A 14,599-nucleotide genomic window follows, 5' to 3' on the forward strand; every position below is an offset into this window, starting at 1 on the left:
TATATATATATATATATATATATATATATATATATATATGTTTTACATTCTTATATAACAATAATTATGTATCCATGTACTTATTTTTTTGTTTTTTAACAAACGGTTAGCTGGCCAGAGGGTTAACTTATTTTAGGCAGTAGTCGGGGGTCATTTTTTAAAACTAATTTTTTACCAATTAATTTTTAGGTTTTTGTTTTTTGTATTTTGTTTTTTACTATTATAATTTTTTTTATTTAAAAAATTTCTCGGAATTATTATTATTATTATTTTTTTTAAGAATTTGATAAGTTCCGTAAACTATATTTTGCCTACAAAACGTTTTTTTTTATTTTCTACAATTTTTTTTTCACCGAGTTATACGATTTTGAAACTAAACCTGTACTTTTTAGAAATGATGTCGATACTCGGCGAAAAATCATCGTAGACAAAAAATTAAAAATTAAGGCATTTTAAAGCCTGAAGTTTCAAGTTTAACGCACTATCGGTGGTTTAAAAAATTTTTTCTTTTTTATAATATGAAAATTGATGAAGAAGTGTGTTATCTCTTTGTAAGAAAGATACTTTCGCCAACGGTCAAATCACGTTGAACCTACAAGTTCTCGTCCGATCACTTAAGTCAAGCAACGTTGAGCGCGGTTAGTACTTAAATGGGTGACCGTTTGGGAACACCGCGTACTGTTGGCGTTTCTTTTTGGTGGAATTTACTTATTTTATGTTCCTGAAAGATATTTTTTTAATTGTAAATATACATTGTCTATTATATAAATTAATTAAAATAATAGCATGTAATATATTATTTAATTGTATATTATTATTTTAGTTAATCACATGAATATCAAGAGACACGGTAGTGTCTCGTGCCAAGTACCCGTGAAGCGAGACCGCACCGTGACTCTTTTACGCGAACGCACGAGTTGCGAGTACCCGAGATTTTGAGATCTCAATAACCGCTCAACCGGTCAAATTCTAAGTATACCCAATCGATAGTTTGAGTTATTATTTATGTAGAATTTACTGTTATATAATGCGCTGAGGAGGACCCCAAAAAGGGTCGAAACGTTCGTAACTTTGACCACATGTATTTTATAATATATTTGAGCGGTAAAACGGCACGCTTGGCTCTTATTGCCCGTATTAAATTTTAATTTTTTGAATTATTATATTATACATGAAAACTCCAAGGAGATGCATACACAAATATTTAAAAAAAATTGAAGTACTATTGCAATAGCATATTCTTGAGACGAAATGAAGTGAAGAAGTCCTGTACCACTTTTCCCTCCGACAAACAATTGCCGAGATATCGTAAGCTAAAATATTGAAAAAAGTTACCAAGTTTTCCTTGAATATCTCAAAAAGTATCAGGCAAACAGAAAAATGTCTCAGACAAAAGTTGTTCAAATTAATTAGTAGAAAAAAAATGATACAATAATAAATTGGGGTTTCCATTTTAAAAAATCAAGTTGGGTCTTATTGGGTCTAAAGTTGGCGCTGGACCCAAAATTTAGTCAGCTCATCTGATGGTCCCCTCTAAACCATACAACTTTTGTCCGAAACATTTTTCAATGAAATCATCGATTCCCGAGATATTACGGTGCGAAAGTTAAAATGGGACACCCTGTATACTATAATTTTAGTTAATTACATAAATATATTAGTATCTGTTTATTAATATTAACATAAATATACGGCATGTTCGATTCGATGTAATGAAAGATGGAGATAGATTGGGGAGATAGATTAAAAAGAAAAGTCGTTTACCATTTTGTACAATTTGCAATAGTTATTGAGTTATTAACTAAAATGTTTGAGCAAATAAGCGCATGAGAAGCGGTAGACCGGATCGGTAGACTTCTTCGTCTAAAAGTAAATGGCACCTGCCTCCTCTTTACAGAATACAATACGGCCAGAGCAAGTGGTACAGTTGAATACAAAGTCGGAAATGTGTATTTGTGAGTGTGTGTAGTATGTTACTGCGTGTGGATGTCCGTAGTGATAAACTCGAGTCCGTGGGTTCGTTAGACCCAAAGGATTGTGCAGATTAATCCTCCCTGGACTAATCCGAGGACTCAGTATATGAAATAGTTTAGGATGATGGCATCCCATGGCACATATTTTCCACGTAACCAATCAGAAGCGTGAATATGCGTAATGAGAAACGCGAAACGCTTCTGATTGGTTACGCGGAAAATACGTGTCATGGGACATTACCTTTATGGAGATATGAACTAGTTGTCACAGTGATGTCACAAGTCTCGTGAGCCAATGAGAAGGCGTTTCGTTTACACGTTTGTATATTCAAATATAACTTTTTTAAACAGTTTAAAAAAAAATAGACAAACAAAAATGTATTTATAACAATTTTATATTATTTACATTATATACAGGGTATCACTTAATTTGCGCCCACTATCACGCGGCGATATTTCTTATCAAAAATTGAGTCAAAAAGTCCTTAGCATTTTTTTCTATAATGCTTAATAAAGCAGTAATTATTGAGTAAAGTCAATCCAATCAGCTGTCTTTTAGACGAGCGTATGTCAGTGAGGCGCCCGCCTGGTAGTATGCGCTCACGTATTAAGTCACACCTCGTATAATATTATATATTTTTTTCAAAGCTTTTTACTTCTACTCAATTATTCATTTAAATCGATAATATCAATGGCCACGTTCACCAGAACGTTTATTTTGCAATTGTTGGATGTTTTATGAGCTCAGATTGGATTATTTTTTCAGATCTAGAGGAATAATCCAATCTGAGCTCAGAAAACTTCCAACAGTTGCAAAATGAACGTTCTGCTGAACGTGGCCATATTATTTTTCAATTATCCACTTGAGCCCGCTAAATCCGACCGAGAGTCACGAAAATTTACGTAGGGCCGGCTATCTTCGATATTACCTCGTCGATGCCGATTCTCACCCCCTTGAGCCCCCTTCCACCAACCATCTCGCGTCTTTTGTTGCGAGTCGGTCGCATTGCCTCCCCCCCCCCAGCCCCGCGAATATCCTACGAAAGGGCGAGAGGGTGGGGAAAGCTTATATAAGCGGACAGCGGACTGAGCGGACGTTGCAGGGGCTACAATCTCCCATGGTTTTAGAGGAGCCAGCGTTTGTGGCGCCCTCGCTGTATGTCACCCACAAGAGCCGAACTAATTGGCCAATATGACCGAACCGCGTCGGTAAATGTGCGCCGCTATTTATACATACTTCTTAGCTATATAAATAAAAAAAAATATATATATATGTATATATGTATATGTACATGTGTAATATACATATATATATATATATATATATATATATATATATATGTGTGTGTGTGTGTGTGTGTGTGTGTGTGTGTGTGTGTGTATATATCAGAGCCAGGATTTATAGCATATTCGATTTGCTGACTCGACCCGACTCCGAGTCGAAAAAGTACGATCAAAAGTACGATTTTTGCGGACATCGTGTTTCAAATCGAGAATCGGCACGAAATGTGCAACTAAATCCCGGCTCTGGATATATATATATATATATATAAGTAAAATATATATAAGTAAAATGTATATATATATATATATATAAGTAAAAAATTAAATTTTGTATTAAAAAAGAAACGCTCGTAATAGTTATATTGATACAATATTTTATTTATCACAAAAGTATAAATAACCGTAGCATATATGCACATGAATATGCATATGTGATGACCGATTATAGTTGTCTCGACTATCACATCCGATTATTTTTGCCGACTTTTTTTGAATATAAATTTAATTTGGATGTAAATAGTTAATGTTTTGTTATCGCAACAATGTGTAAATAGTGAATGTTTTGTTATCGCAATTTTATAAAATTAGAGAGGAGTATTGATAAATCGTACCATTGGTTAAATAGTATCTTTATTTCTTAAATTTTTTATTCTTTTGATAGCTTTATTGCAATTTTTGTGTTTACTCAATTATTGTTAATGTTATTGTTATTGTTATTGTTTATTGCAATTTGTGTGTTCACCTCGTCCTGCAAAAAAAAAATTTACACGATATAGATTGTGTGAGTTATAAGAACGTCGAATCAAAATATAAACATTTATTTGCAGTAATATTATTGTCTGCGCAAATAAATCAGCAATATATGTGTACACGTAGACAAATTATTATCAGTTATTTAGAAAATTGATAAGAAAAATAGCGTCTTAATCATTTATAATAAAATTGCAAAAAGAAAAAAAAATAAGTTGTTTGTTTCAATTAAGTATATAACATTCAATAATTTAGTGATATAAAATAACTTTTGACATAATTTTTAATAAGAAATATATTATTGATACAAAAAGTGCGTCTACTATATAATTATTACTGCTATATATAAATAAAAAATACCAAAATTACTGTCACTAATCTATTGTTAATTTGCACATAAAATATTTATTTCAATTTCAGATAATTTAATTAATAATAATTAAAATAATCAAGACACTGTAATATACTTACAATCTGTCGAAAGATGGTGCCACTTCTTTTAGATTGATACAATTATTTTGTTTGCTTCAAATTTTTCTTTTTTGTGAACCTCATTGACATTCTTTTCGCTTCATTATAAATGTAGTTGTTTTCATAATTTTCTTGTTGGGTTCCATTTAATATTTTATTAATAAATTTGCACCATTGAACAATAAACTCTTGTGCAGTTTCCTCTATTAAATAATCAAGTAGCGTGGAACAATGTGTTGAAATTCTTGTAAATACTTCTAAATATAAAATACTTTTTAATTTCTTCTTGATTTCTGTTTCATAGAAGAAGTTTACAAATTTCAATTCTGCAACTTGAAATGCGTGCTCTATAGTTCTTAAAATATCCTCATTTTTTAGCCATTGTACACATTCTGCACATTGCATTACAGTTTTATTCGTTATAATATTTTTTATTATTTTATCTGTATCCACGAAAATATAACAATTTGTCGCTGATGGTATTGAAGAATCTGTACATTCAGTTTCTTCTTCTTTTTCGTCGTTTTCACAACTTGCAGCTGTAGAAATCATTTTTGATAGCGATAATGATGTCCCTTCATCATTTTCCTTACAATTAGAAGAAATAGAATGCTTAGATGTCAAGTTTGTCGTCACAAGCGTCTTGAAAGAAGCACAGAATTGATATGAGGTTGGATTATTGTTTCTGTGCCCGTGATCTCTAATCTGACTGAAACAGTTTTCTACAAGATCTTGATTCAGATATCTTAAATTGAATGAAGAAAATCCACATTTTTGCAGTATATTCCACACATACTGTGCCCCTTTGATAGTCCATATCCAATTCGTTAGACATTTTGCATTATGTCGTATATGTTTATGGGTTGTATTTTCAACAAAATCCATTTGCCGAATTCTATTAACAGCATTTTGCCAAAATGAAATGTGTTTACTTACTGGACTTATAATACATGACAATTCCTTATTTTCTTTTTTGTTAAAGGAGTCAAACAATTTATCGAAAAATAATATTATGTCTGCTGTTATTGCAGCACTGGCTGGTAGGCACATTTCCCCCTTTACGGTATTCACAATACCTGTAATAAAAAACAGCATTTGAGTATTATGTCCGTTGTATTGTATTACATAACTTAAATAAACATATTTATCATTTTATATGGCAATAATGAATGCACTTTACCTTTATTCCATGTAAGTACGATGTTTATAAAATTTGCTACGGTATGGCTGATTACTTGCGTTGCATATTTCACTTTCATTTTTGGAATGAGATTCGGGAAAATGTGTCTGTCATTTAACTTTGGCATCTGTCGCTGTTTTAGAAAAGAATATATATCCATTTTATATGCTATTACAATATCGTTCCATGATGCAAATTGTCTTTCCGATTCTTTCTTATACTTATTATTAACCAAATCTTTCGTTAATAAATTATTACGCACACCTTTCTGTAGGTGCACATAGTCGTAAAGAGGAACGATCTCATGGTTTCCAATAATAAATGTATTTTCTGCAATAAAAATAAAGCCTAATGAGCATATATTACATGATATGTAAGAAATAGTTACAAAAGAAACGAATTAAGTATTATAATTTATAAAATTAAATAACAAACTAAAATTTACTTACTAGGATTATTATGCTGCTTATACCGTAGATTATTAGTCTCTTTTATCAACATATTAATTGCTGCGATATTTTGCCCTCCCTGATCGCATACGGTTGCCACAGGTTTGAAGCCACATTTTATAATTACTGTTAACCATTGCTTTATACATCTTATTAGTTGAGCAGTACGAGTTGCACTATTACAAAAACCATAGCCAATAGGCATATGATTACCAGATGCAAGACATCGAATGTAAAACATGATTGCATGGTCAGCAAATTTTCTCGTTCTTCGCATCCCCCAATCTTCGATTCCAACCATTTTATCTTTACTTCTGTCATAATGCAGGGCAGGTTGCAATGACATTTCATCCCAAATTAATACTACGTGTAAATCTTTGGGATCTATTTCTGTTGCGACTAATTTCAAATATTTGAACATGATATTATTGCACCCAGTGTCTAAAGGAATAGTTTGCAATTGTTTATTCAAAGTAGTTATTGAAGGACACAATAGATATTTGGAGAGAAATTTGTATGATAAGCGGGATCTACGGCAAATTCCTATGCAAAATATCTTTTCTTCAACCGTAAAACGTCTGGCCTGTTAATAAATTTAAAAAATACATATTTTTCAAAAATTATATCAACATAAGATATCAATGAAAAGAATATTACATGTATTTATCACATCTAGATATTCATACATCATTTTGATATGATTCCTCAACTCGGAAACGTAGTTAACTTCAAGCGAAAAAACGTTATTGACGGCTTGTGTAAGTGTGAATTCAAAAAGAATAATCAACTATAATTTTTAATTTGTTGGGGCTTAGGTTATGATAGTAAAAATATAACATAATGTTAGTAAATATATAAATATACAAAGCATAAAGCGGGACCTACAATAAGAATTTGAGGTGTAAAATTTATACTTTAAGCCTTAAGCTGTAAGAAATTGACAAATCATAGTTAAATATTTTTTTCACATACAACTGTGATTTGTCAATTTCTTACAGCTTAAGGCATAAAACGTAATTTTCCACCTTAAATTCTATCATTGTAGACTCCTCCTAATCTATACACATTTCATATAAATATTCTATAAAGAAATTATGGAAAAGTTATTGAACAATACTTGTATTTATGAAAAAAAATTAGAAAATTATATAGGGATATGATCCAAATTTTATTTAAAAAATGCCGTGATATTTCCCGGATTTTCCTGGTAATTATTGATTACGTTTATACGACGGCTTAAAATACGATTTAATAACTACTGTACATTATTTAATCCAAAAATTTTTTTTTCATTTCAATAAATCTTTTAATATACATATTAGAAACTGTAGTTTAAGTATAAAAAAACTCATATTTACATAATTATAATGATCAAATTCCTGATTGTAATGTAAAAAATTCCATAAAAATTGCAAGTGTTGTCAGAGACTAAATACTGTTTTATTATAATGACCAGAAATGTTTATACGATAATAAGATTAGATTTTCGATTAAGATTGGAAATGTACCTGTGGTGCTTTATCATGGTTCCTTATGAGCATATTCATAAAATTCTGCCGTACATGTGCTGTTGTATCTATATTCCCTTTATGATCATTTGTACATAATTGTATTGTTCGTGACCTGTTGTTTTTTTTCGCTACGTTAGTAAGTCTCTTTAATCGTCTATAAGCTTTCTTCATTTTTACTATTTTTTCGTATAATTTCTTCGCTGTAGGACTTAATAAATTTTTACGAGTAATTTCTTGAAGATTGGGTCTTGCACATAATTTTAATCGTGCATTTTGTTCATTCAATGTCTTTTGAATATTCTCGATATCTTTTTGTTGTTGCCTTAACGCAAACGATGTGGCTTCTTTATACTTTTGCAGTTCAATTTGCTGTTCAGCCAATGCTTTTTCATTTTTTTCTTGTCGCAACAACATATTGTTTTGTTGTTGCAACGTCTCTTGTTCGTGCAACAATGTTTGTTCTTGTCTGTTCAATGTCTGCTCATGTTGTTCTTCATGTCGTTCTATATGTTGTTTTCCATGTTCATTATAATCGACATTAATATTATCAGATATATGTTGTGATACTTCTGATATGTGCAATGTCTGCTCATGTTGTTCTTCATGTTGTTCTATATGTTGTTTTCCATGTTCATTATAATTGACATTAATATTTTCAGATGTATGTTGTGATACTTCTGATATGTGCAATGTCTGCTCATGTTGTTCTTCATGTTGTTCTATATGTTGTTTTCCATGTTCATTATAATCGACATTAATATTTTCAGATACATGTTGTGATACGTTTGATATGTGTTGTGACACAAGCACAGATGGGACTGCAAAGTGCAGTAATATTCTTCTTGTTGGAGAACCGCTGTAATCATCATCACGAAAATGCTTATAGCATATTCTTAACTTTTTAATTTCACTTTCATCTTCTAATTGTTTCATATTCAATTTTTGAAACCATTTCTTGCGACGTTCGACATCCTTTGGGAACGCATGAGAGGGAACGTTTTTTCCCGACCGACATTCCGAGACACAACATCTTCTCACCATATTACCAAATTTATAGCGAGGGTAATTTATAGTGGTAATAATGCGACCTAATAACAACAAGTAATAACAATATTGTGAAATGTACTGACAGAACGCCAATTGAGATAATAAATCAGTTACCACATTACTCACCAGTTAATTAGCAATTATAGCTTCTTGTTAGTCTGATTGGATCAGGTCGGATATTCAAAGCACGTAATATTGGATAACACTTGATTATTTTAATAACAGTAATGAACAGTAACCTCAACCTGTGTAATGCGTGATCACGCGTAATCAAAAGGTAAATACCGACTGATACCGACAGCCATATTGATTATTAGTTCAGCTCTTGTGGGTGACATACAGCGAGGGCGCCACAAACGCTGGCTCCTCCAAAACCATGGGAGATTGTAGCCCCTGGGACGTTGGCTTATCGCGTTTCACGGCACATTGCGTGAGATGAGTCGATGTCCACCCCGTCGTCATCCGTCTCGTAGGTTATGTCGCGCTGAGTCCGATAGCGCGCATTAAAATCGCATTAAAATTCGCACGTGGAACCGCGCGTGTATCAGTCTCTGCCCGCGACTGCACGAGCGAAAAGCCGAACCGGTTATAAAAGTCACGCTCCGTCCTCCATTAGGAATCGCGTGCATACCCTGCTGCGCAACGGGTGCCGCTTATCGCTAATAGCAACGCCGGACAGAGAATTCTTGCCTTTCCCACGGCGGGCGTGATCGTGACGTGAGGAGGAGAGAAGAAAGAGAGGAAAACCGCGTCCAAATTGACGCGCAAAGTAAACGCGACGCGAAAGAAGAGAGACGCAACTACGAGATGTCGGCGTCTCCCATCGCCAGACAGGCAACCCAGAGCCAGAGCATACCATCCAAGCGGATCGTCATTCACGATCCCAACCAGCTACCGGCCGACTACTCGTCCACACCCGGGGGCACGCTCTACTCCACCACGCCGGGAGGTCAGTGTATCCGCCTTTTGCGTTCCGTCTCTCTCTCATCGAGATGCTTTCCTTAATTTTGCGCGTGGCTCCGAGGCTCCCGGACTGTATCACTGACCATCAACCGCTCCCTACAGCTTGTTACAGATAATGCATTTATAAGTATCATTAAGAACGTTACATTTAGAAACAGATCGCACTGAATCAACGTTGGCAATCTGCGGATAAATATCTGCGAAGAACGAGATAAAAAAAAGTTCTTTCTTCTTGAATTATATGTACCCGCCCACCCGGGATCTGTTCTTGCAAAAATAATAAAAAAAAAAGAAAGAGTAAACTGTTGTAAGAATCTCGAGATTTCCCGACACAGTGCCCGAAGTCGTTTGCGACCTCGGCAAATAAAATGCGCACGTGCAAGATGTCGTCAAGGCCATTGGTATTTACGCGCAGTGCGACATGCGATTATATGTATATATATATATCCCCCTCTCTTTCTTTCGCGCGCCCGCACGCAGACTCGATAACACCGAGACGGTGTTACGTAATTGCGCGTTTCGGCGCGGGTTTGTTTGACCGCCCGTCTGCGTGAAAAATATTCGAGACTTTTGCGTCGCACGCGAAATTATACTCCTCCCGAAATAGCCGGCCAATTATCGGTTCGCGAAAACGCAATGACCTTGACGTTAATCTACCATCAATATGCGGAGCTACGTCCGACAGATCGTTAGTCAAAAATCTTCAACTCTCCGTCTGTATACGTTTTTTTTTTGCACCGTGGAGTGTATACGTGGACCGATCACGTTTGACCTCAAAGTATTTAGAAAAATCGGAAAAAATTCACAAAATTCACATCTGTCTACCTTGTAATTGACGATTTTATAGTCATTTTGATAATCATTGTTTATTTAATGTTTTCTGGCAGGCTTGCAAGTTTTACAATTACGAGCAGATATTATTTTGGCTCGAACGCCGTAGACCCACGTATACAGACGGAGGGATAAATATTATGTAAATATAGAAATATTTCTATATTGAGATCTTATATTTTATTATATTTTATTATTTTTTTTTATTGTGCGTTATGTTTAATTATTATTTCTGATTCCGATTCCCCTAATATTTAATATTTATTCTTATTTCTAATATATATGCTCTATTGTGCGGAAGGCCTAAGTCCACAAAACGTAACATGTTTTCTCTTTTCTAATATTTTCTCCAATATTTCGTCACGTTAATCTTCTTAATTATTGCTCGCAGAAAAGCGGTAAAAACCCTGATTTTTATCTCCCGGAGGAAGACAATGAGCAAAAGTTGAACAATATGTACTGAAAAGAAGATTCCATTTCTCTCAAGGAGAAAGTTATTTATTAAATTGACGAAGGTAAAACGAATGTGACTCAAATGACACCCAGTTGACCCAGTGCCACGTCTTGAAGGGTTAATCTTATTAAAGCTGAAGTTCAGATCGCCGGACTCGGCATTGAACGCGATATACTGAATGCGGGCTCTACTTATTGCGTTTTTAGCGAACGACAGAAGGATAACTTATCGCGTTTGTGTTTATATTTCTTCGTACGCGCGTCACTTCGATCATGAGGTGGAGTAAAGAGAAGACGAGCCGCGAAGTAAATATATCCGCTACGCAAAAAAAAAAAATGCGGAATAAAGTTACACTGGATGTTCCATCACTTCCTTCGGCCTGCGAATTCGAGGTTTTTTCCACGATAATTTCGAGTGACGAATAATACTATTTTTAATTACTAACCGCTACTGATTGACAATTACAGTTTATATCAGACAATATTCCAAATGGACTTTAACAAAACCTTACACTCTTGAGGTTTAATAAATTAAGTCATCTGATAAAAAAAAAAAAAAAAAAATCGCGTCATCAAATTTTCAGTACAGTCAGTTTGAACGATTTATCATTTTGATTTGAAAAATTGTCAGAGAAATCGGATAAGATTTTAAAATTCAAAGATGTATTGTCGGATCTCTTACCGATAACTCTGATCTATTTATCTTGCTTGATTTTGACAGAGTTCGATTGTTAACAATCAACATAACAATATTGTTCTTTTTCTTAAATACCTATAATGTATATTACGAAAACCGTAATTTAAACTATTCGCTGATACTTATATGTTAATATTTTGTAATAAATCGTTCTCTCCGAGAGAGCTGCTCGATTTACAAACATAACGAGAGCAGTCAATAAATATTACAATTAGATAAAGACATTCTGTAATAAATTACAAAAAAATACAGATGTACAACTTGAAGATATCGACAAAAATAATCGCCTTTCTAAACCCAGTTTCTAGATTTCTCGGAAAAAAAAAAAAAAAAAAACTGTCGTCTTCGACTTGAGTTGAAAATATCCAGACTCGAAAGACGTTAATCGTATGAATAAAAAATCTGGCTGAGACATAGATAATTCATGAGCCGCACGTGTGGCGATTCAGTTGGCTGCTTCTCTTTCTTTTTTCCTTTCAACATGATCGCAAACCAAGCTCGATGGCGAGATCGTCGGCGATTCCACCGATACAAAGCAGGTGAGCCAGGTCGCGTGCACTCAAATACCTCAAATACCGCTTTTGTTCTGCGCCCCGCAACGTTTCCTGGGGCGTTAAACCAAGGTCGAATTAATGCGTGCACGCGCGATACATGTCGAACGTCGCCCAATGCGTAATCGGTGACGCGTAATGTTTATCGCTCGTGTCACGCCAGCGCGGCGCGTAGAAAGTCACAGTGGTCTGAAAAACAAGGGTATATACACACACTGTACACAGCGCGAAAATGGCTAGACCTTCGAGATAACTTTAGCCGCGGTAAGCGAACTTCGAAAATCTCGCGTAACATCTCGACATGTAAACAATGATGGTCAATAGACAGCCGTTTCGCAGATGGACGTAGAACTGCTATAAAATTGTGATGAATTCCCTCTTTATTATTACTTTATTATTATAGATTAGCGAACGATTCTGTCAGATAGAAAAAAAGACGCTACTCGTATTACGTCGCACGTGTCATTGAAAGAGAATTTTGCGAAATGAATTCTATTCAAGTTTTTTCTTTAAGAAAGTTTTTTTAGAAAGACGAATTTACTTTGTCTCGTACTAAAGAAACGAAAATAGAGTTAACAAAGATAATGAAAGACTTTCGTGTTGTACGGAATAAAAACATACGTGCTCTACACAAATTCTAACGTCTTTCGATCTTCGTTTCGCGCGTATCTCCGTGCTTTCTGCGATTATGTTTGTTTTGGCATTTTCGCCGACCCTTGCACTCCTTTCAAGTTAGGTAGGTGTCAGTGTACAGAAATATACTTGTATAAATAGGCGGTGCGCTTTTCGTATAACCGTCTGGCCATTGTATCGTTCCTGCGTGTCATCGTTACCATGCCGCTACGAATTTTTCTTGAAAATCGGTTCATTGTCCTATTCTATTGTAGTCAATCTTGCATTTTTCCACGACTAAGAAAAAACAACTACAGCCAATGCCTGAAGCATTAAGATTCACTGAAATTTTATCGAAATCGGAAATGGCAAAATTATGATTACATCGAATTTGTGATAAAACCAACTTAACTTTGTCCAACAGTCGTTAATATATTGCCACCTTATCAGATAATTTTTAATCCTAAGAATTGTCGTTTCAGATTGTATGTACATAAAAATATAAATTAGGTTGTAATAGATAAGAAGTCCTTTACCAAGTTCTTTTTTTATCGCATATGTCTGTTTTGTCAATCGATTTAATAATTAAGAATATATAATGAAAATTTAACACATACTTGAGCAAAAAACTTCATTATAGTCGCAGATTCTATAGATAATTATATCTTCGAATTCTGTGTAGGTACTCGCATCGTATACGAACGTGCGTTCCTGATGAATTTGCGGAATTCTCCAATATCGCGAACGCCACCGCGAAACCCGCTGACCATACCGTCGGAATTACTGAAGGGTAACACACCGGCCATCACGAAGGATCCCGTCAAAAATAATAATAAAGGTCAGTTTGTTTCATATTTCTAAATCGATTCTCTTCATGTGACTCTTTCTCTTCCTAAGAAAAAGTATAGAGCGGACAAATAGTGCATTGTTCGAGAAATATTCTACATCAATGATGATAGCCTGGTTTATTCGCACGGTTAATGATGATACACAATATTAATTATATTAGAGAACTTTTCTCACGTTTGCATAACGTTACAGACTCCCTGGTGATCGAGGAATCCGCAGAGCAGTTCGAGATGGATATGTGAGGCAAATGCAATGTACCGCCGTTCGTGACGACTGAAATGTGTTCACAGCCACGCTCGAAAGTATTGTTGATCAAGTCTTATGACAATCGCACGGAGTATATGGCTGACACGCCTTAATTCTGTGCCTTTTTACCAGTGGTCTTATTAAGAATTATGAATCTTTGAAAGATTATATCCTTGACGAAAGGCCATATCTTATTCATATGTATTGTATACAAATCATTTAATTCTCGACGCTAGTTCTTTTGACCAATGTAATACGTATATTTGCATATAAAGAACGGCCGTGGATGTGAAGGTGCTTGTGTCTATGCGACATTAGCGATCTCTTATATTTTACATGTCTTCCTTTTTGAAGTGGCCAAATGCGATGTTTTGTAACGTATTTCGTAAGGAACTTGTATTTGTGAATAAATGATACATACGTTTTATACATATAAATTTTACTGTTATTATTTTGTACATTGTACAAGATATTCAAATACCATGTATAAAATGTGACTAAATGTAACTATATTCTTGAGCAAAAATATCTTATGATAGGTTGAGACCAATCAAGACGTATATATGGACATTACATAACAAATAAAAAATTTTGTATAATAAAATAAAACTTCATGTCTCTTGTTTTTAAGAAATTATATTAAATTTTATGCTTGTGCTTTTAATTCTAAATTGTCACAATTTTGTTTTGGAAAAAAATATCTGTACAAGTCTCCTGAAAAATTATAACTTT

At 34.2% G+C, this 14,599-nt stretch overlaps 2 protein-coding genes and 1 pseudogene across 4 annotated transcripts; 2 read left to right on the forward strand and 1 right to left on the reverse strand.

The window, feature by feature from the left end:
- Positions 1-568: 568 nt before the first annotated feature.
- LOC112456722 lies at positions 569-687 on the forward strand (annotated as a pseudogene).
- Positions 688-3,640: 2,953 nt separating this feature from the next.
- On the reverse strand, positions 3,641-9,033 carry LOC112456716. 3 transcript variants are annotated; one of them, XM_025019443.1, is made up of 5 exons: positions 8,792-9,033; positions 6,108-8,706; positions 5,659-5,988; positions 4,479-5,554; positions 3,641-4,005 (listed from the first exon to the last, which is right to left on the reverse strand). In XM_025019443.1, the coding sequence occupies exons 2-4, from the start codon at positions 6,526-6,528 to the stop codon at positions 4,521-4,523; spliced, it is 1,785 nt and encodes a 594-aa protein (XP_024875211.1). In that variant the 5' UTR covers positions 6,529-8,706; positions 8,792-9,033; the 3' UTR covers positions 3,641-4,005; positions 4,479-4,520. The 3 variants fall into 3 exon arrangements, with proteins under 3 accessions (XP_024875211.1, XP_024875212.1, XP_024875213.1); XM_025019444.1 differs by lacking the exon at positions 8,792-9,033 and having other exon boundaries at positions 5,659-5,791; positions 5,923-5,988; positions 6,108-6,196; XM_025019445.1 differs by lacking the exons at positions 3,641-4,005; positions 4,479-5,554; positions 5,659-5,988 and having other exon boundaries at positions 6,598-8,125; positions 8,342-8,706.
- Positions 9,034-9,067: 34 nt separating this feature from the next.
- Positions 9,068-14,304, forward strand: LOC112456707 (eukaryotic translation initiation factor 4E-binding protein 2-like). Its single transcript, XM_025019433.1, has 3 exons — positions 9,068-9,614; positions 13,455-13,610; positions 13,814-14,304. The coding sequence occupies exons 1-3, from the start codon at positions 9,473-9,475 to the stop codon at positions 13,861-13,863; spliced, it is 348 nt and encodes a 115-aa protein (XP_024875201.1). The 5' UTR covers positions 9,068-9,472; the 3' UTR covers positions 13,864-14,304.
- Positions 14,305-14,599: the final 295 nt, after the last annotated feature.

This window comes from Temnothorax curvispinosus, unplaced genomic scaffold, assembly GCF_003070985.1.
Source record: "Temnothorax curvispinosus isolate PA1 unplaced genomic scaffold, ASM307098v1 QBEX01007090.1, whole genome shotgun sequence".
NCBI classification, from domain to species: domain Eukaryota; kingdom Metazoa; phylum Arthropoda; class Insecta; order Hymenoptera; family Formicidae; genus Temnothorax; species Temnothorax curvispinosus.